The sequence below is a fragment of the Ictalurus furcatus genome, chromosome 29 (assembly GCF_023375685.1).
Source record: "Ictalurus furcatus strain D&B chromosome 29, Billie_1.0, whole genome shotgun sequence".
NCBI lineage: Eukaryota > Metazoa > Chordata > Actinopteri > Siluriformes > Ictaluridae > Ictalurus > Ictalurus furcatus.
In genome coordinates, this window is record NC_071283.1 from 4,638,869 (window position 1) to 4,665,402 (window position 26,534).

The window sequence follows — 26,534 nt, forward strand, 5'->3', positions numbered from 1 at the left end:
TTTTAGAATCGGACACCTCGCATCATGTACACTCACCAGCCACTTTAATAGAACACCTGTACCTCTGCGCGTTCATGCAGTTATCCAATCAGCCATTCTATGTAGCAGGAGCAGCACAGTGAATAAAAATATACTTATTGTATCGGGTCAAGAGCTTCAGTTCACATCAAACATGTGAGAATGGAGGAAAAATATCATCTCGGTCACTTTGACCTTGGTTGTTTTTGCTGGTGTCAGACAAAACTGTTGATTTTCAGTCATAACAGTTACACAGAATGGTGTGAAAAACAAAAAACATCCAGTGGGCAGCAGTTCAGGTCAACGGAGAATGGGCCAGAGTGGCTCAAGCTGAACAGGAAGGCTACGAGAACACCTTTATATAAGCACCCTTTACAACCGTGGTGAGCAGAAAAGCATCTCAGAACGCGCAACAACTTGAGGCAGCTGCCTCTCACTGGATGTTTTTTTTTTTTTTTTTTTTTTTACGAAGTGGATGTAGAGCGCAAGGTCTTGAACCTTTTTGGTGTCCTGTTAAAGGACACAATATTCACAAAATGCATCCTGAAAATTGTAATCAAACAGTAGTTTGATTCCAGTGCAAATTTCTTGGTATAGTGGATTGAAGTGACTGTATTTTTGCAACTGTCATTAAGCTAGATAGCTGTGAGGCAGCTACTGTAATATTTGTTGTTTTCACACAAAGATCTAAAAAAAAAAAAAATAATAATAAAAGAGGAAAGCATCAATCCGACTCCTCATTAGCATTACCTTTTGTTGCAAGTGAGCACTTTCTGTTTATGATCTGTAAACCAAAGTATGACATTGTGATTGCGTTCATTATTTCCTGTGAATTTCTAAAATTGTAGTCCTGTCATTCTCTCACTATGGCAGTATTCCATACTGTATGACTTATCATCATCCTAATCATGCCGATATATGTTGTTTGGCCTTGGAGAACCCTTCACATGTTTCTTGAATGTTTCTTCAAAACTTTACATAGTAGAAAATCTTGAAATTGTACTATGTGAAGGGTTTTCCCAGGCCACACGTATTAGCATGATTATCATAATTAGTGCTTGGTCAGGTCTTTGGTCCGGCTGCTCAAGAAGCTCTTGAACGCAGAGCACGGGCAGCAGAATCCCGATCTCAGCATATAGAGTGCAGTGTGAACTACCCTGGCCTAGTTGCACACCGGATGCCTGTTCAGTCATTCAACTTCGTAACAACATAGACAGGGGCAGTTTTACAAGCCTGTGCAGACCTGGCCCATCATCAAGAGGAGAGGTACCCCACCCTTGTTTTAGCCCACTAACTCGCCCTATGCCTACTCAACGTCACCCCAGAGATACTGGAAATGTTCCCTGCCCCGCCACCCCAACAAGTGGCTCCTTGACACTCTCAGGAAGGGCTGTTGTTTTCAGTTCCATCACAGATCCCCCAGTGAGCACCCAAGTTTGCCCCACGGTGGTCCAGGACCCTCGTCAGGCCCTTGCCCTGTCAGTGGAGGTACGAAAGCTGCTGGAGAAAAGGTGCAATAGAGCCAGTAGACTCCTAGACCCACCCCAGGGGATTCCACTCAAAATTCGTTGTTCCAAAGAAGGATGGGAGTTACGCATTCCGAATGGCGGCACGTGCAGACGCAGCAGCTAGGCACTCCCAGTCTAGAAACGTTTTCTTTATTAATTTGTGTTTTTCATTTGTTATGCTTACCAGTTCAAGTAATTGGTGCACACAGGATATACAAAAGGTCTTCTTAAGGGATGCATGTTAAGCCACCAACGTGGGTAGTGTATACCCAGTGGCATTTGTGGATGGTGTTAGACAGTCTGTGTTCACACACTATGAGCTGATTGAGCAAGCAGATATTGGGAATCTTTCTATGAAGACTGCTTTCCTTTTGGCCATAACATCGACCAGGAGGGTCGGTGAGTTGCATGCTGTCTCGGTGAGTCCAAAGTGTCTCAAGTGGGGGCCAGTTACACTTTCCAGCCCAAGGTATTGTCGGCTCAGTTCACAAATCAGCCTGTTCAGTCTGCATTGTTTCGACAGGAGGGTGAGGCCTTCCAGGCAGCCCTATGTCTTGTTGGGGCATTAAGACAATACGTCCTCATGGTGTACCACGGATCAACTATTCGTCTGTTTTGGGTCCAGCAGAAGAGTTGCACCCTCGCTCACTGGTGGTAGCACTATTATCGAGGCGTATCATTCGGCAGGCCGTACAACTCCGGCATCTATCAGATGTCATTCAACTCGGGCAGTGACCACTTCTTGGGCAGCATTGCGTGGTGTGCCCCTCTCTGAGATATGTGCTGTGGCCACATGGGCATCACCTTGCACGTTCACAAGGTTTTACAGGCTTAACGATGCCCTTATTCCATTGGTTAGCCTTATTCCATTGGTTACCAGACAACGCTTATTGTGTTCCTTGTGACTTGGCTGTATTCGTCTTCCACCATGTACTCACCATCTCTGGCGGTCTCAATCAGTGAAATAGAACGTTGTTTACTGGCGTAGCCGTGGTTCTATGAATATTGGAAGACCGCCAGTGTCTCTGGTCACTCGGATAGCGAGAATGACTAGGAGACCAACCGTGATGTAGTCGGAATCTGATAGAGCTTCTGACACTCCACTGTTGAAGGTCACGTGTGAATGAATCAATACAAGATTCTGTTATGCACGAGACACGACTCCTTTCACCGTGTACTGACCGTCTCTGGTGGTTTTCCACCATTCAATAACCAGTATTCAGTTTGCTAGAAGAAGACTTATATTTAGCATTTTTGGAAGGAGTCTCCAGTGTCAGCTCTTTGTAACAGTCAGAGAAAAGCTGTAGCTTTAGATTCTTCAAGTTTTTGAAGAATTGAAGTTGTTTCAACTGTTTCAATTGTTTTTTGTCCTGTCATTCCTCATTAACAAAAAAAAACATTTAATAGTTGACAAATTGCTGTGGGATAATGTGAATTAAACACTCCGGAACATGCTTTTATTGGAAAAGAATCAACAGTGTGGTGGTAACATTAACTCCACTTAACACACGTCAGGCCGCATCACACCATTCTGTCGTTGATTATTTTCCTGTAATAGCATACCCCCGTCATGATTAAAAGTGAAAAGGGAGAAAATTGCAGACAGATTGATTTTATTTGCATTTAATGTAAACATACAATAAATAAAAATAACACTGAAAACGATGTCTATGTTTATTCATTCTTTTATTCACAGCAGGCAGCCTTTGCTTGATTGTTGCAGAAATTCTAGCCAAGTTTAGTACATCCCTAAAAAAAATATAATGATGTCATTTCTGTATAATTTTAGGGAACGTTAAACGTGATGCTCCCACCACCGTGCTTCACTTGGGGGGGGGATGATATGCAGTGTTGGGTTTCTGCCTAATATAGCACTTTATGCCAAGGCCAAAATGCTATTAGTCTTTATTTTCTCCACCTGAGCAGTGTTTTGCAAAGTCAAAATGGCGACTCATTTTGTCTTCTTCAGGAGAACCCGGATTTTGCAGCGCAACCAGTCCACACCGCTGATTCTGCAGGCTTCCCAGCCGTTGCTTGATTGTTGCAGAAGTTCTAGCCAAGTTTAGAACACTACAAAAAAATTGTACACGTATGTTCTGTATCATTTTTGGGAAATATATTTGTTTTCTTCAAGTAGCAGCGTCAAAGTATGTTATAGGCAGAAAAACTGCAATTAAAAAAAACAACCAGACACAAAACAATGCACTCATTCTCATTTTATTTTCAGTCTCACTATCAAAACATGAAAAGTTCTCCCTCAAAGCGTTCAAAAACATATGTACAGAATCTTTTGAGGCTCTCGTTCCAAACAGTACCAGCTATCAGCAGGAAAAAATATCTTCAACTACATACAAATGATAAACGTTTAACAATTCAACGTTTTCTTGTTCGCCTTAGCTTTTTCTTCAGAGGCTCAGTTTCAAGGTTTTTCATTTACAGCATTTCGTACAGCATTTATGAAAATCATAAAACCATAAATACTAGCATGCGATGCGAACGTCCTAATCATCTTAGATAAATGAAGCATCTAAGTACTGCTAATCAATTTGATATTAAATACTTCATTTTATAATTCCACAGGCACTGGGTGGGTGGGGGGGTTGGTTGTTTTTTTCTTTACAAACATGAAACACACTTTAGGAATATGAATCACAGATGCAAGATAATAGTACTTTCACCAAATAGTTGCTAATAACATGTGAAATCTAGGAGCCAAGCACTGAAGACACCTCTGAGACATTTCTGCACATTTACCTTCAATAAAAGCACATTAATCCACAGAAGATTTAAACACATGGCTAAGCTTTGACAAACTGGCTACTTACAAGATGATGTCATCATGACAACTGGTCGTTAATCTCTATAATCCTCGGTATGGCTATGTTGTAATGATCTTCATCTAATGCTCTAGTGACTGGAGTACACTGAATATTGGTTAATGGGCTGACTCTTAAGATATTGTCAACTCAGCTTTTCATGCACTTGGAATACTGCATTAGATCAATATGGTGAAATGGATTCCAGCTGCATGTGGATAAATATATCAACAGTTACACTGGATAGTCAAGATGGCTGAGCGTGGCTACATTTATAAGTTCATTAAATAAGTACTTCTTAAAGAGTAATTACACCCTTGATTGTTGTTTGACCCCGTCTTCTCTGCTGATTTGAAAAAAAATCGGCGTACAAGTAGGCAAGAGGGAGGGAGGGAGGGCTCATTAACAATAACAATCATGCAAATAAAGCTTTATGTTAATAATGAATTGTGACAGCAGAGACAGCGACAGAAAAGTTTCAAAACAGAGTGCTTGTCTGGAAGACTTCGCCAGATTCTCCACCAGAATCACACTTGTGCAGGGGTGGAAAAGTACCGAGAAACTGTACTTAAGTACGGAGCCAAAAATCTACTTGAGTGAAAGTCAAAAAGTATCTACAATGGATATGAAAAAGTCTACACACCCCTGTTAAAATGGCAGGTTTTTGTGAAGTAAATGAATGACACTAAGATTAAATCATGTCAGATCTTAACCCCACGTTTAATGTGCAATTGCAAAGTATACAAATAAAGTGAGAAATAAGCAGAAACTTTTCAGCGGGAAAAAAAGAGAAAAAACTTACAATAACCTAGTTGCATAAGTGTGCACACCCTTAAACTAATACCTTGTTGAAGCACCTTTTGATTTTATTACACCACTCAGTCCTTTTGAGTAAGAGTATCGACTTGGTGATATTTTCTCACTCTTTCTTGCAAAAACATTCTAGATCCGTTGCCACTTTAATAGAAACTTGCCACTTTAACAGGGGCGTGTAGACTTTTTTTATATCCACTGTACATTTAAACATATTCAAGTATGCTTACTCAAGAGTAAATAGCTAGAAAAAAGAGCTAGCTAGCTGAGCAATCAGCAACCTAGCAAAACTTACAATTTGGATTGCTGGTTAACTAATGAATGAAAACTAAGGCACATTAGCAAGGAAAACAAAACAAAACATGCTAATTTACTTAGCTAAAAACGTAACTAGCTAGCTAATATATCAAACTAATGTACAAAATTTAACTAGCTAAATTCCGAAAGGAGCTAATTTACTAAACTTAACGTTAACTCATCATACTTCTTTAGCTTAGATGGTGAATTTGAAGATGTTTGATTTTTACTTTGGAGGCAAAAGAGACACCTCATACTGTATGAATCGGTAACTCTGGCAAAAAATAATGGTGTTTGAGATTTGTAATGGGTATGAGAGTCAAAATGAACGTTTTAAGAAGCAAAATAAATGTTTTTTTTTCTCTTGGAAATTTACTTGAGAAAGTATTCAATTTCTATAGTGTCGCTCCACAGCGCTGTTGAATTCTCAAATCTGATTGGTCAAATCGGTAAGGAGATGTTTATTCAACATTTATGGAAGGAGTCTCCAGTGTCAGTGCACTGTTTGTAACAGTCGGTTTTCCGCAGGTCAGGTTTCACATCAGCAACACTTTCCAGTTTCTCGGTAACATGACAAGCTGCATTGGTTTTGTTTTGTACTTCGAGAAAGAGAGAGAGAAAAAGAGAGGCTGATGAGGAAGCGACAGCTTAAAGCTGTTATAATGTAAGCAATATCTATAAATGGTTTAAAGTATGGCATGCTGTTAATTAATAAATTAATAAACAAATCAATTGTAATTGTCGGTAAATAGCCGTGGTATAAGTATACTTCTGTACATGCTGTTATATAAAAATAATCAACTTAGTAGTGATAACAATAATTCTACGTTGGCTCGCATCTGTTTGTAGCATGTAATTACATTGTCTATAAAAGTTACAGTGATAAATACCCAAAGATTAAATGTCGAGAGAGTACTAGCATAGATAATTACATCTTGTTGCTTTTTAGCAACTATAGCACTGTTAACATGATCTTGACTATCAGAATATTCTATTTATTAGTGTTAATAATGCCACAAATTCACCCCACAGGTGTGGTCGTGGTTGCTGTACAAACTTGTCACCAAGAGAAAATATCAGTTGCAGGGAAGTCCACCAATTTAGCCCAAGCGTTCATGGTAACGTTATTCATAAAATGAAAATGGATAGGCATTATTTCCTGATAGATTTTATGAACAGTTTAGTTAAGGGTAAAGTAGTAGTGTCTCTCCATTTTCAGTTTAGATGCTGGATTAATTTCAGTGTTTAATTAATAAATAAATAAATAAATAAATAAATAAATAAATAAATAAGGACTGGCACCCTGTCCAGGGTGTACCCCGCCTTGTGCCCGATGCTCCCTGGGATAGGCTCCAGGTTCCCCCACAACCCTGAAGAAGGAGTAAGCGGTAGAAGATGGATGGATGGATAAATAAATAATTTTGGGGTGTAATTACTCTTTAAAGAAAGAGACAGATAAAACAATACTGATAGACTGCATATGGACTGCCACTAATTCTAATGAAAAATGAAAAATTTGCATGTACTGACAAAAATGCAGTGTAGTGTTGTAGAGAACCCAAAAAAGCTAAAGAAAGTATGAGTGGAATCAAAGTGGTGGGTGAGTGTGTGGTCCTTAGTAAGTCTCATGTTCCAGAAAAACATCATTGGTGGCCAGAAGCAGAGGCTGGGTCGATGCTGTGGTGCTGCCCACAGAGCTTAGCCTCTGAGATGGTGCACTCTGCAGGCTTGGACAATCGAACGACTCGCTGATACTGCCGTCTCTGTTATCGCTGAGATTCAAGTACACCTGTTGGGTGGCAGAAAAATGCTCTGTAGTGCTAATGTCTCTATATAGAGTACATTTAACGAGATGCTAAAGTTTTTCTATCATATTTGCACCTCAAGAACTGACGAAACGTTGGACCACGTACGCCATAGGATTGGTCCGAGGAATCGTTTTAGCCATGTTTTGATTTACCACATCATATCAAATTTGTGTAATTGAAAAAACGTGTAATTGAAAAAAACGACGATAACATTTACTTGTCAGATAATTGTAATGTAAAATTGATTGAGGCAGAATACAAGGTATTTGTTCAATTTTTCTAAAAGTTCGAACTAACGATCATTCAATCGCTCATGAAACTTGTAACACTTACATGTTTGGTGGCTTCGGAGAGCAACATTTCAGTCCTCTCTACCAATTTCCTGAAGGTTGGTCTCTTCAGAGGATCCGAGCTCCAGCACCATCTCATCACCTCGTAGCTAGAAATACGCACAGTCAGTGACGGCTGGGTGTGATATTATAATTAAAGCCACTATTGGTTGCGACATGCTAACACACACATTCACTGAAATAGAGAGGCAGCACCATGGGTGATTGATTCTTTTAAGTCAAGTGGTACAAGTCTGTAATCAAGCTGTGTCTCGCCCACACGATAAGCGCGGTAAACAGAAAAGCTGTGAATACCGTTAGCCAGCTCTTTCATTTAGTCAGATCCAGAAGATACAGCGAATTTACACACATAGAATATATCGAATTAACATGTGCAAGCAGCACCCATTCAGAATCGTTAAACTCATAGGCAGTTCAGTTCCTCACATTTCACTTGGAGCAAATTCCGGCTCGCTCATCCTGTACCCATCCTGTATCATCTTGTAGAACATGGAACCGACTGGAACTCCAGGATATGGGCTGTTACCTGTGGGTGATAAGGAATCGTTTTTTGTTTCGCTAAATATAGGAAACCTAGATGCCGCATTAGCTACAGTCGATACGTCGACGCCTCGGAAAAATTCACTTATAAGCCGATGCAAATTTCTATTGATCGAAGAACAACACATACTTATCTGTTTAGAGTTACATTTAATGTTGCAGAGTGTCCGCAAATCCGGTTAGTTCCAGTTGCGACTTGTGTTATAGCTGCTATAAACAATTGTTCCCCTCACCCTCACTGGTTACAAAGCACTGCCAATGGAGACTCCTTACAAAAATGCTAAATAAACATTTCCTTAGAGAAAACATCTCTCTATCAGTGATTACAAAAAAAAAAAAAATGCAATCCGTTTATTTGGAGTGTCCACCATACAAGTCCATGTGAATTAGCTGTCACTATAGAAATGATAGATGATGTATATAGATGTGTGACTTGCCTTGCTTTCATAGGAAATGAATGAACAATTAATTCCGACCAATCAGAATCGAGAATTCAACAGTGGTGCCTTATAAAGAGAATTAAACTCCCCTAGCTTGCTGCTATAATTGAACCTTGACTTCAATATTAATACAAAAGCACACGAGTCATCATTTTTGTCTTGCTCTGAGGTGTCTGAATGTACACCTTACATCCGAATGTTACACGGTGTGTTAGAATTTTTCGCATTCAGTGGAGTAAATCTCAATCCCAAGCCCAAAGCAGCGTCTATGTTTTCTAAATGTCTGTGAGACATTAGGTTATGGAGTTTAATTTTTTCTAGTCGAGCATACCTAGAGAGAAAATCTCCCACAGTAAGATGCCGTAGGACCAAACATCACTTTCAAACGTATACACGCATGAAAACAGGCTCTCGGGAGACATCCATTTGACCGGTAGACGTGCCTGTAACAAACAAACATGTCATTGGTTATTGAGGTGTTTTGACTCTTTCACAATTTATAGTAAACCGTTTTTCAGATCAAACTGAAACAGGTCTAATGTAGAGCAAAATCGATGATGTGTATACAAAGATACGAGTAGAGTAAATAATAAAAGAAAAGGGACTCACATTTCCCCTCAAAACATAGTTGGAGTCCTTGGTGATGTCCCGAGCCAGGCCGAAGTCACAGATCTTGGCAACCCGACCCTTAGTCAGTAAAATGTTTCTTGCTGCCAGATCTCTATGGATACACTGTCCGTACACAAAGAAAGTGGTTTATATATACACAGTAGTATATTAGAATATATATTAACCAATCCAGTCACAATTTTGAATAAAACAAAAATGTTCATGGTTTTATAATAATAACATCTTCATTTTGTTCATGCACTTACATTTTTGGATGTGAGGAAGTCCATGCCTTTGGCGACTTGGTAGGAGAAGCTGAGCAGATCCTCAGTATCAATAGACAAGTCATCTTTATCATCACACCATTCTGAGAGAGCGAGAAAGAAAGAAAGAAAGAAAGAAAGAGATGGTTATTATCTAATTTGTTCAGTTTCATTAATTTCATACTGACGTAGTTGGCTTTACCTGTTTGTTTACATTTCTGCTGATAGGACCTCATAGGCATGTAGCCATTTTCTGTGCCTTCCCTAACACACACACACACACACACATGCAGATAACAGTGGACAGACTGTAAAATATGAAATCGCAAACAGTTATGGATCAAAAGACATTTATACAGCCCCCTCTGAAAATACTAGAATGGCAAGGCCAGTTCTTTTGCTATACACTGAAGGCATTTGGGTTTGAGATCAAAAAAACTCATTTTTATATCTGTAAAAAAAAAAAAAAGCTGAAATTCTGCTCTATCATCTCATATTCATCTTTTGATCTCAAACCCAAATGCCTTCAGTGTATCGTAAAAAGACAAGAATTAACCTTGCCGTTCCAGTACTTTCGGAGGGAACTGTAGATATAGAATGGTGACAGATACATGTACATGTGCTTCAATTTAAACATGTGTTGAAGACTACCTTGAAGGCTGTGTCTGACTTAGAAGGTTTTTGTAATATCCATCTCCTGTTTTAGAGCTGAAAAACGCATCTCTCTTTCTCCTCAGAAAGTTCAGCAGGTCACCATAGCAGCAGTACTCTGTGATCACCAGAGTCGGGCCTGTTCCAGAGAAAAAAAACATTTATTTATTTATTTATTTATTTTTACAAATATTCAACAAAGATCCCACAACATTGCAGGTAACTGGAGAATCCTAATCACTTGTTGTGCATGTGTCTGAAAAATATCCACCCAAATGGAGATCAAATCTGGGGCGTGTTTCTCTCTGACACGACGGTCACAACAATCCAAAACAATCTGCCTTAATGCGTTTATTAATAGCAAATGCAGTAGTGCTTGAAAGTTCGTAAACCCTTTAGAATTTCCTATATTTCTGCATAAATATGTCCTAAAACATCATCAGATTTTCACACAAGTCCTAAAAGTAGATAAAGAGAACCCAATTAAACAAATGAGACAAAAATATTGTCTGTTCTGTACTGAGGAATTTTAGCCCGTTCCTCAGTACAGAACAGCTTCAACTCTGGGATGTTGGTGGGTTTCCTCACATGAACTGCTCGCTTCAGGTCCTTCCACAACATCTCTATTGGATTAAGGTCAGGACTTTGACTCGGCCATTCCAAAACATTCACTTTACTCTTCTTTAACCAGTCTTTGGTAGAAAGACTCGTGTGTTTAGGATCGTTGTCTTGCTGCATGACCCACTTTCTCTTGAGATTCAGTTCACAGACAGATGTCCTGAAATTTTCCTTTAGAATTCACTGATATTATTCAGAATTAATTATTCCATCAATCATCACAAGTTGTCCTGGCCAAGACACAACAAAACAGGTCCAAACCGTGATACTACCACCAGCATGTTTCACAGATGGGATAAGGTTCTTATGCTGGAATGCAGTGTTTTCCTTTCTCCAAACATAACGCTTCTCAGTGAAACCAAAAACTCTATTTTGGTCTCATCCATCCACAAAATATTTTTCCAACAGTCTTCTGGCTTGTCCACGTGATCTTTAGCAAACTACAGATGGGCAGCAATGTTCTTTTTGGAGAGCAGTGGCTTTCTCCTTACACCCCTGCCATGCACACCATTGTTGTTCAGTGTTCTCCTGATGGTGGACTCATGAACATTAACATTAGCCAATGTGAGAGAGGCCTTCAGTTGCTTAGAAGTTACCCTGGGTTCCTTTGTGACCTCGTGGACTATTATACATCTTGCCATGATACACTTCTGCAAACATGTGTTGTGAAGATCAGACTCTGATAGATCCCTTTCTTTAAATAAAACAGGGCGCTCACTCACACCCGATTGTCATCCCATTGATGGAAAACACCAGACTCTAATTTCACCTTCAAATTAACTGCTAATCCTGGAGGTTCACATACTTTTGCCTCTCACAGATACGTAACATTGGATCCTTTTCCTCAATAAATAATACCAAGTATAATATTATTGTCTCATTTGTTTACTTGGGTTCTCTTTGTCTACTTATAGGACTTTACAGAAATGTAAACAATTCTAAAGGGTTCACAAACTTTCGAGCACCACTGTAAACAGGGTTAAGCCTTACTAGCCCATTTATACCATGCTGAGGCACACCCTACGCAAAATAATCTCTGCAAATCTGTTGAGTGCTAGATGTGTGTCTGAGAAGTAAAGAAGGGATTAGTATAACCCGAGTGCCACCATGCATCTTGCAGTGAGCTGCTATACGCAAAGGACCGTGAGAATCAGTGTCCCAGACAGTGTCCTGCTGAGCATGTATGTGTATTTATAACCTACTCGTGTCATCCTTTACATTCTAGAAGCAGATTTTGCTCAGTAATATAAGGCCAAGTGTTCACTGAACGACCAAATTCAGAAACCTGACTTGAACTCTGTCTGAACTTTGAACATATTAACCTCTTACCTCCTACAGTACAGGCGCCAAGCAGGTTGACAATATTCATGTGGTTGCCAAGGTAACTGAGAACCTTCAGCTCTGACATCAGAGCTTCCTTTTCAGTGGAGTGAGCGCTCGCTGTGGTCCCACACACACACACACACACACATGCGTGTGCGCACGCAATACAAATCCACACACAAACAAAAAAACAAGGAGAAATCGGTAAGGAGACATTGGGTGGAGTTAATCAAATCAGTGGAAAGGGCTCTTGGAGTGAAAAATGGACTCTCATCCAAATGCGTACACACACACACACACACACACACACACACAGATACATACGCTTGAGCATCTTCACAGCCACAGTGGTGACTGTGTCAGGTGAGCTAAGACCATACGCTGTAGCTGCCACCACTTTACCAAATGCTCCAGCGCCAAGGATTTTACCTACACACATACACAAACACACATTAGGACAAGTTTATAACAAATTTTTAAGAAATCATGAAGCATAAAAGCATTCGTTTGTAACCTTAATTTAAGACATTTCTCTTTTCCATATGGCTCAAGATGGATTTGCCCACACACACACACACACACACAAGCAGACAGATGGAAAGATTTAAAATCAACAACAACAACAACAACAAATTCTCAGTTACCAAAACGCAGCCTCTCTCTTGGAAATTCCCACTTGGGATCATAAGGCAGCTGGGTGGGGTCGATATAGGTATAGTTGTTGCCATGGATACTGTCAATCACCTTCCAGTGGATCTCATACTTGGGTTTCTGATCACAAGAGTAGGCAGGAAGGAGAATCAGGTTGAGGGAATTGAATTCGTATGGTTTCCAATTGGATTTTCAGTGCTAAACATTATGTGCACTTAAAGTATTATCTTTAATTAGCGTGTATTATACGGAATACGTAAGAGATTTGCTTCGGTGAAGCTTCGATTTCATATCGGCGTTCTGTGAGAGGAGTACCGTCAATTTTATCATCGTTCCTGGGGCACATATATTTTTTTTACATGTCAGGGCACAGGTTTCGAGAAATGAAATGTAATGCAAAATCCCTTTATTGAGAGTTTGATTTGTTAAAAAAAAAAAAAAAAGATGTAAAAAAAAATCAGAAATGGATATAAAATCATTTTAAACTAAAATAAAAAAAGTCATTTGTATGTGTCTGTGTGCTTGTTACTAAATTGATACTTTTTAACTTTGTAATACTTTTTCTAAGAAGAATACAATCCTGTTTTTGCTTGTCCTACCCCCCCCCCCCCCCCACCCGTTTAAAATGATTAATATTACTAAATATGTTTACCTGCATGTACTTGTAGAGGAGTATGATTAGAAACAACATGAGCACTACAGAAGCTGTTACAACTCCAGTCAGTAGAGGGGTGAAGAGTTTATGAGGTACTGTTCGCTCTGCATGGAGAAACACAAACACAATAATAATTATAAACAGTAATTGCAGGACTGGGAGTCATGGACCTACAGATTACATGTTCGGGCTATTTGTTTTATTTTTATTTTTTTTATTCATAGTTTGCCTGGTTGTAACCTCATTGTTAGACAGGTCAAGAAAAAAAGAAAGATGTGCGACAAAAATATTCTATTTAATGTTGGCTGAAGAGAAGAGAAAGAGATCATGCTGAACATGGAAAATGAAAGACCTGCTTGTTTCTTTCTCTGAGACTATAAATGAAAGAGCTATCCACGTGAGCTCAAAGATGCTAGCGATTGGCTAGTTTCTCTGTGATCGACAGGGAAGAGACTACGCCATCCGTCCCACCCAGGGAGCACAGTCTCTCGTAGTTCCCGACCATGGATGGCTGTAGCATTTTCTGGATTCGAATTTGCGATCTCCTTATGATAGGGCGGACGCTTTTAACTAGCTAAGTAGCTCAACATACATTATTACATTATGTGAGCTTCCAATTTTTTTTTTTTTTTAGCCCATTCGATTAGGTTTCCAGGCAACCGAAGCGTGCAGCACATTAGCGCTTTCAGTTGCCCGGTGGTCTTGCTAATGAATTTATGATTGTCCACCCCTGTATAGGGTCACACATGTATGTGGGCATCTCTCAGAAGAGCCGAATGTGGTTATGAATCCGTACTGTGCACACTCTGCACAAAATAATCCCTGCAAATCTGTTGAGTGCTATATGTGGGTCTGTGAAGTAAAGAAGGGATTAGCATGACCTGAGTGCCTGCCTCGATGTTAATAAGATTCATATTTCTCCCATTACTGGAATGTGTAGGAGTGTGTGTGTGTGTGTGTGTGTGATGTATGTGTGCATGGTATAGCTCACCGCTGATGGAGAAGAGTGTATACGCCTGTTCTCCCTGTGTGGTTGCCACACACTCCAGGGTGTGGTATCTTCCCTTGGTGATGTTGAGGCGGCTCTCCACCTCAGTGCGGCCAAACTTTGACACTGACCGCGTCACTATGGCTGTGTCCTCATCTTCCTGCGTGGCGTTCATCAGCTGAGAGCATCTGAAAGAAGGGATTAACATTTCTGCATTTGATTTATTATTATTTTTAGCCGTCTAGCACGTACGATTGTATAATCTCGTCAACAGTGTGCATAAAGTTTGCAATTCTGTAGCTTCACCGAGGGTCCATATAATTTAAAGCAAATCATTTGTCCACTATAACTAAATTACTATTACATACCTACAAATATAATCAGTAAAATGCTTGAAAATAATATAATTTTTTGCATTAATGTGTGAATCCACCCCTGTCATGTCAGTGGCTTGTTATTTGATTGTGTTCACCTGTTTTGTGTTTGCCCTTGATTAGGCCCTTGCCTATACCCTGGTGTTTCTGTCTTACTGTAAACTCTTGTCGATTACATTCGGCTATTACTGAGCCTGCCGTTTCCGTGTCCTGACTGTTATTACCACCCCTATGAAATATCACATGTTCAACAGGAATTTGCATTATCATTTGCATTTTAAGAGAAAAATGCAGCCGCTGATTTTGATTCATTCAGTGATCATCAAAAAAAAACAAAAATCAAATTGCGTAAAACGCTCGCTTTTTCCACTGAGTTCTTTTTACATGCGGTATAATAATCACATTTGAATCATACCTTGTGTGTCGTGGCTCACAGTAGTACCAGGATATTTTGGGAGCAGGGTATCCCGATGCAACACACTTCACCTGCCCATCGATCGGCCCCTCCTGAGAAACAATCATCGGCTTGCCTGATCAGGAAAGAGAGATGGACTCTAGTTTACAGGTAAATTAATGTAAAGGTTTACTCTGTTTATAATAATATATAATCCCATATGGCAAAAAAAAAACAAAAAAAACAAAACAACAGAATGCAGAATGGGATGAAAGGAAATGGAAGAGAACATATATACACCATTCCTCCTTTGAACTCACAATTGACATGGACGAAGAACGACGTATTGACAGACGCGTAATTATGACTGGCTGAGAAAGTGTAGATGCCGCCTTCAGAGCCATGAACACGGACCAACTTCAGCTCACTGATGTACCTAGAAATATTTTAATAACATTAGAATGATCAGAATTACAGACTGTTGCACACACAGGGTGGAGTTTAAGTAAAACAGAGGCGTGTCTCAGTTTCTTAACTTAAGTGCATTTTTGTCATACGGTAATTTATTTATTAATGAATTAATTGCATCATGTGCTTATGTGGAATTGTTATGGATAAACGTATAAACAACACTGTAAGCGTAGCAGATGAGTGCTCGGTCAGCTTATCCTTCAAACCCTGCATCTGTCAAATCAAAATCGTGTATTAATTTAGAAGTGTGATAAAATAGCTTATATACTCATTCACCTCATTAAGTTGTGTACACAATAAAGCGTTGGTACGTAATATGAAAAAAAAAAATGCATGCAAATAATAGGATGTGCTGGATCAAGTGCTATTTTGTAAGCTGAATGAATAATGAGGGTCAAAGCCATATTGTTAAACTAAAGCAGCTGTGATTAATGGGATCGTTACAATTGTGACTATTCATACAGCAATATATTTGGAATATTCTAGACTTCCTGTCTAGATTCCTGTTAGATGTTTAATTTAATGCCTGCCATCTTCTCATGCATATATCAGCAGATTAACCTTTTTTTATTTTTCATTTTTAAATGGTCTTCCTTTTGACAGCAAAGGACAAAAAATCCTATTTCCTTCTTCAGTTCGTATTTTCTATCCCCCTGATATATTTTTTTTTCCAGGTTTAAAGGCTAGTGTTTGTGTTTAAAGGTGGTCATCTAGATTCTATTGGAAAACCCAGTCTTGGAAGATTCTACTGGAGAAAATCTGGCAACCTTGGTGCCTGAAAATCAACTTAAACACGTGTGTAGTTGTATTCCGAGTATACATAACTTTCCCTGCATAACCTTTGGACTTAAGGCAACATGTAATTCTCTAACTCTGAACGCGTCCCATTGTGACTACATTACATAGCCGTGGAATTTAAAGAATAATACGTAGAAAGAGTGTTAAATAAAATGTATGCAGGTGTGTTTACCTATATTGCTGGTTATGTAGCGTGATGACGTGCTCAGACGTGTTTTTGAGCTGCTGGTTGTTATAAGTCCAGTATGCTGCGCTTGGCTTGGGGTATGAGGTCATCACCACCCGCAGCGTCAGACTTTCTCCCTCTCGCACGTCCATGGCCCTGTTCTCTCCTTCAGTTACATTAATGAAGCCACGTTCTGTAACGTACGGACATAATCTGAAGGCTCAGTGAAAGCAACAACACAAAGATATACAAGTCAACTTGTTGTTAATTCCGCTTGTGTGTAATATTAGAAAACAATGCTGCATTGACACACATGTAGACTTTATTGTTATTGTTTCTAACCGTAAACGTCAAGGTGAACGGTAGCAGTGGAGACACCCTTCTCATTCTGGGCTTGGCAGACATAAATTCCAGAGTCGCTTGTCGCTGCAGAGCTAATCCAGAGTGTAGATGAGCGCTTGTAACCCCAGGAACCAGGCAGGATGTGAGAGGCATATGACTCCAGCGCATTCTGAAACCACAAGACATCAGGAGGTTAAAAGGAAAACCCAGCTGAGTTCTATCCTATCCTGAAATGACTTGCAAAGTAATCTTTTTAATTAACATCTCTGGCATCCGAGATTTATTTTGCAATGAATTTCTGAGCTCTTTCATTGACATGTTGGTCTGTTTGCACTTAACAGTTTCCTACATTACCCACAATGCCAACAGACTACCTGCTGTTAATGGCGCGAGTGACTCTAACTAAAGCGAGCGATGCAGAAGCGCTTTATTCCTTTTGTCTGTCCAGGTCTTTCACCCCCTCGTCTGTACACTCTTCTCAAACAAATCACCTTCCAAAGCTTCAAATTTCATGCTAATACCACCGTCAACACCATCGTGCTCGTCATCTCATAAACTGCTAACACAATCACTAACTTCTCTCAGGAATAATAAAAAAAAGTATAGCACCAACCACCAAATTAGCACCACAATCGCTTAATTCATCCCAAACATTTAAATATACGCGTAGTTAATGTGTTTCAAGGTTTTCCTTTAATGTACATGTAAATGTGCAGGGATCTCACCGCTCCTGAAGGGAAGCTCCACATTACATGGAAGTAGTGGTTGATGTTACTGGTACTGCAGATGAGTTCGAGCGCTTCGTCCTTCATCAATATCACATTTTCTGATCTGGACAGACTTATTACTGGAACAGAGTCTGGAACTACACATCAAAAAAAAAATATTTAAAATACATATTGTACAATATAATGCCTCACCTCACATAATAAAATACTATACTGTCTCTGCAGCATTAAATGCATCAATGTTGATATTTCCTAAATAGGTTTTCATCAAAATGCACTACCGCACTAAACAGCATGTACCACAGGTGGTGTGCTATTTTAATTAACACCACAGCACTGTTAAAGTTCTTGATTCTGGTCAGAAGGTGTTGATTATTTTCCTATAACAGCAGTTCTGACAATGTGTTATTGTTTCTATAGTAACCAACTTAAATGGTGAATTTATATATACATATACACACACACACACACACACAGATATATATATATATATATATATATATATATATATATATATATATATATATATATATATATATATATACACACAAAATATACACAGTGCATCTGGAAAGTATTCACAGCGCTTCACTTTTTCCACATTTTGTTATGTTACAGCCTTATTCCAAAATGGATTAAATTAATTATTTTCCTCACAATTCTACAATCAATACCCCATAATGACAACATGAAAGAAGTTTGTTTGAAATCTTTGCAAATTTATTAAAAATAAAAAACAAAAAAAGCACATGTACATAATTATTCACAGCCTTTGCTCAATACTTTGTTGAAGCACCTTTGGCACCAAATACAGCCTCAAGTCTTTTTGAGATTGATGCTACAAGCTTGGCACACCTATTTTTGGGCAGTTTCTCCCATTCTTCTTTGCAGGACCTCTCAAGCTCCATCAGGTTGGAAGGGGAGCGTCGGTGCACAGCCATTTTCAGATCTCTCCAGAGATGTTCAATCAGGTTCCAGTCTGGGCTCTGGCTGGGCCACTCAAGGACATTCACAGAGTTGTCCTGTAGCCACTCCTTTGATATCTTGGCTGTGTGCTTAGGGTCGTTGTCCTGTTGGATGAACCTTCGCCCCAGTCTGAAGTCCAGAGCGCTCTGGAGCAGGTTTTCATCAAGGATGTCTCTGTACATTGCTGCATTCATCTTTTCCTCGATCCTGACTAGTCTCCCAGTTCCTGCCACTAAAAAACACCCCCACAGCATGATTCTGCCACCACCATGCTTCACTGTAGGGATGGTATTGGCCAGGTGATGAGTGGTGCCTGGTTTCCTCCAGACATGACGCTTGCTATTCAGGCTAAAGAGTTCAATCTTTGTCTTGGTCATGGTCTGAGAGTCCTTCGGGTGCCTTTTGGCAAACTCCAGGTGGGCTGTCATGTGCCTTTTACTGAGGATTGGCTTCCATCTGGCCACTCTACCATACAGGCCTGATTGGTGGAGTGCTGCAGAGATAGTTGTTCTTCTGGAAGGTTCTCCTCTCTCCACAGAGACACACTGGAGCTCTGTCAGAGTGACCATCGGGTTTTTGGTCACCTCCCTATCTAAGGCCCTTCTCCCCCGATCGCTCAATTTGGCCGAGCAGCCAGCTCTAGGAAGAGTCCTGCTGGTTCCAGACTTCTTCCATTTACGGATGATGGTTCCACTGTGCTCATTGGGACCTTCAATGCTGCAGAAATGTTTCTGTACCCTTCCCCAGATCTGTGCCTCGATACAATCCTGTCTCGGAGGTCTACAGACAATTCCTTGGACTTCATGGCTTGATTTGTGCTCTGACATGCATTGTTAACTGTGGGACCTTATATAGACAGGTGTGTGCCTTTCCAAATCATGTCCAATCAACTGAATTTACCACAGGTGGACTCCAATCAAGTTGGAAGGATCATCTCAAGGATGATCAGTGGAAACAGGATGCACCTGAGCTCAATTTTGAGTGTCATGGTAAAGGCTGTGAATACTTATGTACATGTGCTTTTTTTGTTTTTTATTTTTAATAAATTTGCAAAGATTTCAAACAAACTTCTTTCACATTGTCATTATGGGGTATTGTTTGTAGAATTTTCAGGAAAATAATGAATTTAATCCATTTTGGAATAAGGCTGTAACATAACAAAATGTGGAAAAAGTGAAGCGCTGTGAATACTTTCCAGATGCACTATATATATATATATATATATATATATATATATATATATATATATATATATATTGCAGTTTCCATGTAACAGTACACTCTGTGTTTACTTTTATAGCTGTCAGAGCAAGAGTGATATCAGTAAATAACTTCTTTCAAGGTCAACAACATTAAACGTAACTTTAAACAGATATATATAGTATGTACTGTATATACACCATGTTTTGGGCACAGACATGGAGCGAATGTGTGTGGAATGTGTGTGTACCTTCTTCATTTCTTTGAAAAATGTTTCCATCACGCTTCACGCTTCATCTATCAAACTACCAACAGGATTATGTCAACTTGCCTGTCTCATCAAACACCTTTACAATATATCTGGGCAGTATTACAATTTTCTAGCAGTTCCAAATCATGTGCAAATTTTAAATTTGCATAAAAACAGGCTGATGGAAACCACACTTCCTCTCACTATTAGCATATTCACAGACCTCGTCGCACAGTCACGTCGTACTGGCTTGACTTCACCGTCGTTCCATCCATGATACCGGTGCAAACATAGCATCCCTCGAATGCCTTGGTGACATTATGGATGGTGATGCCTTTCTGTGGTTCAGCCGTGAAGGAAAGGCCAGCTGACAGAGCGGTGCCACTACAGGTCAGTAGAGACAAATGGGTTACAGCTGGATCTGTCACTAAGCATGGCAGAGTGCAGTCCTCGGCCTCTTTCACTAGCAGGCCGTTCACCATGGAGCGCACAAACGCGCTCTCTGGATCTGTCAGGGAGAGAAAATGAGAGGGGTTATTTATAAAATATTTTGTCGGACGTATGGATCTATGAGGCTACAAAAAACTGTGCACTGGTACCACATTAGTGTCTTAAGAAATTAAAGCATGCTCCTCATCAAACAAATCAACCTCAGTTTCAACTGGAAAACTTTCAAGCCTTGGACAGAAGCCTAAGTGCTGTAGACAGCATTCTCTGGTGCTGTCACTGACTAAGCAGTCTGTAATGGACTAGCCAAATGTATAGTAGTATATAGTATAAAGTATAGTATAGTATAGTATGCATAGTACTAATACATCTTCCAAATAAAGTTTCCCGTAAACTGGCTTTATCTATTTGCCAGGTTCATGTGCATTTATGTCTAATTATACAAAACATCTAGGTAATTTATTAAGATTGAAGCCCTATTCGGATTGGATTAGTTTTACATGAGGAGGTGGGGTAATGTAATTATTACATGAGTATTACTGAGATTTTAGTCTTGTCAAATCCGTCATGTCAGTAATCTTTCTTTGTGAAAAGATTACGGAAAATATGGAAAGATTTCCTTCTATTAAATGACCATTAGAAATAACCCCAAGTCATATACTGTATTTCCCGTTGAAACTGACAAGTATAGGTGTATAGTATGTAGTGGTGTATAGTGTAAGTATAGGTGACGTAGATGATGTTAAGGACAACTCCTTATTAAGTTTAGCATAGGTTTAGCCTACGTATGCATATTAAGGTTATGTGACCTACTAGTGCACTAAAACTAGTAGGTCAAACTAGTAGTCAAACAACCAGTTTGTATTAAATTGAGGTGTATGTAGGCTTTGGGTGAATGCGCGTAGTGATGACGTGACATGACACGTCTTGGCACGCGGAAATCTGCGGAAAATCTGCGGTAATTTTGAAAAATTGCAAGCTCCTCCAAATATTGTGGAATTTGCTTGATTTTGCGTTAATTTCTGCGATTGCAAAATCACTAAATCCTGGAGGGACTGGATAGCTCTTATAACCACACTCTTTACAACAGTGGTGAGCAGAAAAGCATCTCAGTGTGCACAACACGTCGAACCTTGTGGCAGATGTGCTACAACAGCAGAAGACCACATCGGGTTCCACTCCTGTTGGCCAAAAACAGGAATCTGAGGATACAGTGTGAATTAAACATTGGAAAAACATCACTTGGGCTTTTTCCTATCTTCAAATGTCCAGTTTAGATGAACCTGTGCCCACTGCATCCTCAGTGGCTGACAGGAATGGATACCCAATGTGGTCTTCTGCTGTTGTAGCCCATTTGCTGTATTCAAGTGGCCAGCCAAGAACTCTTATCCCACTATACATCATTTCCACAAGGTACTGTACATACTATAGAAGACATTCAGTAGAAAGGAGTGTAACCACATGCAACTTATGTGGTCTTATGTGGTACAATGACCTATTAGGTACGTCTATAATTTTGACCCAGCTACTGTTTTCTAAGCGATTTCTATATAGAAATAAGTGTGTCTAAGCAGGAACCATTTTGCAAACATACTATTTCCATACCCGTTATAAACCAAACTAAACAGTAACGTCAAGCTAAATCAAACACAACGGAGAAAGAAAGCTAGGCCCATTCTAAGGTGTGGTTTCGACCTTTAGTCAACAGTTTAATATTCCTGACAAGTTTGATTCAGCCCTTAATCCCAGAACCGGATGAAATAACAACTCAGTAGTACTGGCTACAAATACATGTACTGTATATTACATAGTGAGGTCTCTAATAATGCAAATACATGCACACCTTTCACATAAATGTAGATGGAGCTCTTTTCTCCTGTTTGAGTGCTCTCACAGGTATAGCGGCCCATGTGTTGCAGCTGTACGGAGACGAGGTTGATAACAGTGGCTCCATCTTCCGCTTGTTCTCCCTCAATCCTCCTGCCTTTGTCCCGGTGCCACCGCAATCTGTCGGCATCAAACCTTGTGTTGTCTTCACAACGAAGCTCTAGTTGACCACCCTTTAGAATGACCAGGTGAGGAACGTCAGGAGTGATGACTGGCTTGAATGAGCCTATACGAGAGACCACATTGCTCTCTGATTAATGTCAGTAGCTCAGTATTTAGCACGGTTGATTGGCAGTCAGAATATCACAAGTACTAGTTAGAGCCTGGTAAACATTCTGTAGTATTGTGGAGGCACAAAAGTGCTGTATTGCTATACTTCACTTATCAAGTTCATCGCATAGCTGAAGCACCTCCATGTCCCTTATCAGTTCAATCGCATACACAACCGTCTTCAAGGCCAGAAGATGGTTTCAACATTACATAACAAGCTGTATTTTTTTTTGTTGTCTTGTTAACTAGTCTTGTTAAGAGAGAAGAAAGAGAGGCTGGTTAGGGAACAACTGTTTATAGCTGATGTTGTATAAGACTTACTTGTTTAATAAATGAAAATTGTAATTGTTGGAAAATTGCTGTGGTATAAAAAGAAAAGAAAAACACTTCAGGCATGTGTCAGTTATATTGAGAATTACTCAACTTACTTTGAGGGGGTAATAAGTAATCACACTACCATGTTTTATGGATTATTTTCCTATAACAGCACATCCTGAATTGTTGTAATCCTTACCTAGCACTGTATTTCCACGGCTCTCTCATATCTAGGTTATATATATATATATATATATATACACACACACACACACACTAGGTTATATATATATATATATATATATATATATATATATATATATATATATACACACACACACACACACACACACACACACAAATATGACAAATGTTTAGTGCTATAGCTTTAAGTCTACATTCTTAACCCACCTTACAAAAGATTTAACACATGAACACTTTCAGGAAAACCAATAAAAAATGCACTTAACCACAGGTTATGTTAACATTATGCTTAAAAAAAGTATGACTTTTGACCAAAAAATAAATCCTCTCATTTGCATAACTGTTAGAAGCCTATACCAACATTTCTCTCCGGACTGCAAAGATTTGTCACGTGGGCTTGAAAACCACATTCACAGAATAGAACAGTACATAAAGAAAAATACAACCTTCAACATAAAGTTGACAGAAAATACACACGAAAACAAACAAACAAACAAAAAAACAAAACAAAAAAACATGAGCCATAACATGCTAATTCATATTGGGACATGAGGTAAATATGGACTTTTTCTTGTTCCAAATGACCAAATATGCAAAAATGTTCAATTTCAGTTTTTCAGTCAACAGCAATTTTACCACAAGGCTTAGCCTTTAGCAAAGCCTTAGAAGCTTTAGAAAGCTTGAAGGTGGACATTCAAAAGCTGCCCTAATATATCTGAATCACGCTATTAAAATATTAAAAGCTCTCACTGAGTGCCAGTTATTACTCATTTCTGCCCTCAAAAAAAGGGGGGGTTATATGGAGGGACTGCCCTGCCCTACACCTGTTGCTGTTAGCCATGCTGCTTAAACAATCCTCTCAGACATCTTAAGACTGGTTATGCAAATCAGAACTGTGAAGTGGGAAAACTGGCCAAAATACAGGTAGGTAAGCAAGTCTTGCCGCCTCACCTACCTAGCAGGTCTACTGACAGATAAGTACAAATGTGTAGGGGCTTGTTTTTGTTTTTGTTTTTGCTTTTGTCCCCCATTTTTTTCTCTCTCTCCACAGATAAGCTATAAGACATAAAACATTGGTGCAGATTGTTGCTTAGTTACACAGGAACACTGAATTATCCTGTTGCTCGTAACGGCGTCCACTTCATTTAATACTTTGTCTCTAATTACAAGCTTATTAATTATTGAGAAACCTAACAAAGCACACTGAGGGGCTACGCGTCAGTTCCCAAAAGAGCAATAACAGTGTTTGGAACAGCCAAAGAGCTCCAATTAGCTCTATTGTAGTAACAAACCTATTAACATCAACAATGATAGTAGCATGTGTGTGTGTGTTTGGGGGGGGGGGGGGGGCGTTACTAAACTGTACCTTTCCTTGTCACTGGGCTTTCCCATAAAGCTTTACCTTAAAAACTAATTACACTTCCGTTTATGCATCATTAAAAATTATATATATATACACACATATATATATATATATATATATATATATATATATATATATATATATATATATATATATATATATATATATATATAAGATGAAGGTTACCAAGCCAGGGACAAGCAAAGTTACATTTTAGCACAATTTATTTTTCTGAGAGTATATATATCTGCCCCATTTCATCTCTCTTCAAAAACACATTATAGAAATATAAATAATAAACATGACCTGGCTGTTTTGTAGGCTAAAAGAAAAGGTTAAGAACAATGTACAATTTTATTACTCCCTCTATAATAGCTCAAGAGTATAAAAGTCACACATTTGGACAGTCTTACCTGTGGGTAAGGTAAATAAAAGCGTCACAGCGAATAGGATCCAAGCGCGTGCCATCTTTTTTGCCCCATGCACGAAGAGTTGTGACCGCTCGCGCCTCTCCCGGCGCTTTCCGCGTCCTCTCAGGCGCGCGCGCGTCCTTTTTTGTGTGTGTCTATCTGTGTGTGTGTGTGTGTGTGTGTGGGTGTGTGTGAGAGAGACAGACGATTTCTTAAACCTGAGCTCGCTCTCGGCCTATGAGATGAGGAGTGTTTTTGTTATGGACAGCCGGTTGGTGTGCCACACACTGGACATGGGCACTGTGCCTGCACTTCCCGGAAATGAGGGCTGAGCTGTGCTCTGGACAAACTGTTCTCGATATTCATTAGCTTAAGTGTCCGATTTTGGCTCGTCTCACGCCACTTTCCGCAGACAAGTCACCGTGTGTGTCTTGTAAAGACATTTTTTTTGACCGTTTAACGAATCGCCCTGTCTTCTTGCTCACGCGCATGCAAAAAAAAAAAAAAAAAAAAAAGTTAATATATCAGGTCATCACTGATGACGTGACGGTCTGCTGCGTCAATATCATCTGTAGGGTAGGGGAGTGCATGAGAATGCTGATACATTAATGCTGGCCATTGCATTTGTTTGGTATTCTGTATCAAACTGACCAAATACCTCAGTTGTTGTGTTTGAATTGAAACAGCGACCACGTGTAGAGGCGTGGCCAGAATTATACAATGGGGTGGCCAGGTTAGACCCAATGACTTTATTGGGGTGGCAATCTAAATAAGGTCCAGCAAAATACTAATCCACATCCATAGACGATGACGTAATGTAGCTACCCCTATCTGTGCATGGCCTGAGTAGGATCCCCATCAAATTCACACACCCAAGCAACATTGGTCTGCCATCTAACATGCTACATAAAAGTCATAGCAAACATAACATTAGGCGCCATCTTATGAAGTACGTTAGCATTATGAATTCAGTATTATTAATTAATGGTAGCTAATAATGAACTTTAGAATAATGAATCCAACATCATTGTTTGTTGTGGTCAATGGGGCCAAGGAAGAATTCACATCTTCTGTTAGCTAGATAAACTAGCTTGTTCCTCGCCTTCGCACAATGAACTTTCATACTTCTCAGAGATGTTGTTGTGGGCGTTCGGTTATTATTCAAACTATAGGCTATCAGAACGAGATTTACCACATCGTTCAATTTCGCAACATATGACTGGTAATCGCAATGAATAATAATAATTATAATAATAATAATGTCTAACCCCTTAGCTACCTCCATGACCTTCATAATTAATTTGGAAAGAACCAGGTTTCATGTTACTCATCTTCTACAGTGTGCAGAATTGTCTGTATGTCTATTTCTGAGAGCGCCGGTGCATGTGTGGTACGTTAGTGCTGGTGTGTGTTCGTGTATCTATACATCCGCATGGCTGAGAGCGAAAGAGAAAGAGGAAGAACAAAAGAAAGGTGAAGATGCTGACTCACTGCCTGACTCTCTCGCAGTGAGTCACTCTAATCTCTATGGGCATATGATCACTTCTCCCTCCCTTCCCCCCTCCCCAGAAAACACTATCGTTTACAACAACTATATCATT

At 39.5% G+C, this 26,534-nt stretch overlaps 1 protein-coding gene across 2 annotated transcripts; it reads right to left on the bottom strand.

The window, feature by feature from the left end:
* Window positions 1-3,727: 3,727 nt before the first annotated feature.
* On the bottom strand, window positions 3,728-25,886 carry kitb (KIT proto-oncogene, receptor tyrosine kinase b). 2 transcript variants are annotated; one of them, XM_053619370.1, is made up of 21 exons: window positions 24,937-25,886; window positions 22,379-22,597; window positions 20,261-20,545; window positions 17,619-17,758; window positions 16,894-17,062; window positions 16,558-16,744; window positions 15,437-15,552; window positions 15,138-15,252; window positions 14,352-14,536; window positions 13,358-13,464; window positions 12,699-12,825; window positions 12,379-12,483; window positions 12,061-12,171; window positions 10,114-10,252; window positions 9,665-9,726; window positions 9,466-9,566; window positions 9,200-9,322; window positions 8,922-9,033; window positions 8,037-8,136; window positions 7,594-7,699; window positions 3,728-7,241 (listed from the first exon to the last, which is right to left on the bottom strand). In XM_053619370.1, the coding sequence occupies exons 1-21, from the start codon at window positions 24,989-24,991 to the stop codon at window positions 7,068-7,070; spliced, it is 2,838 nt and encodes a 945-aa protein (XP_053475345.1). In that variant the 5' UTR covers window positions 24,992-25,886; the 3' UTR covers window positions 3,728-7,067. The 2 variants fall into 2 exon arrangements, with proteins under 2 accessions (XP_053475345.1, XP_053475344.1); XM_053619369.1 differs by having other exon boundaries at window positions 22,328-22,597.
* Between the last annotated feature and the right edge of the window lie 648 nt (window positions 25,887-26,534).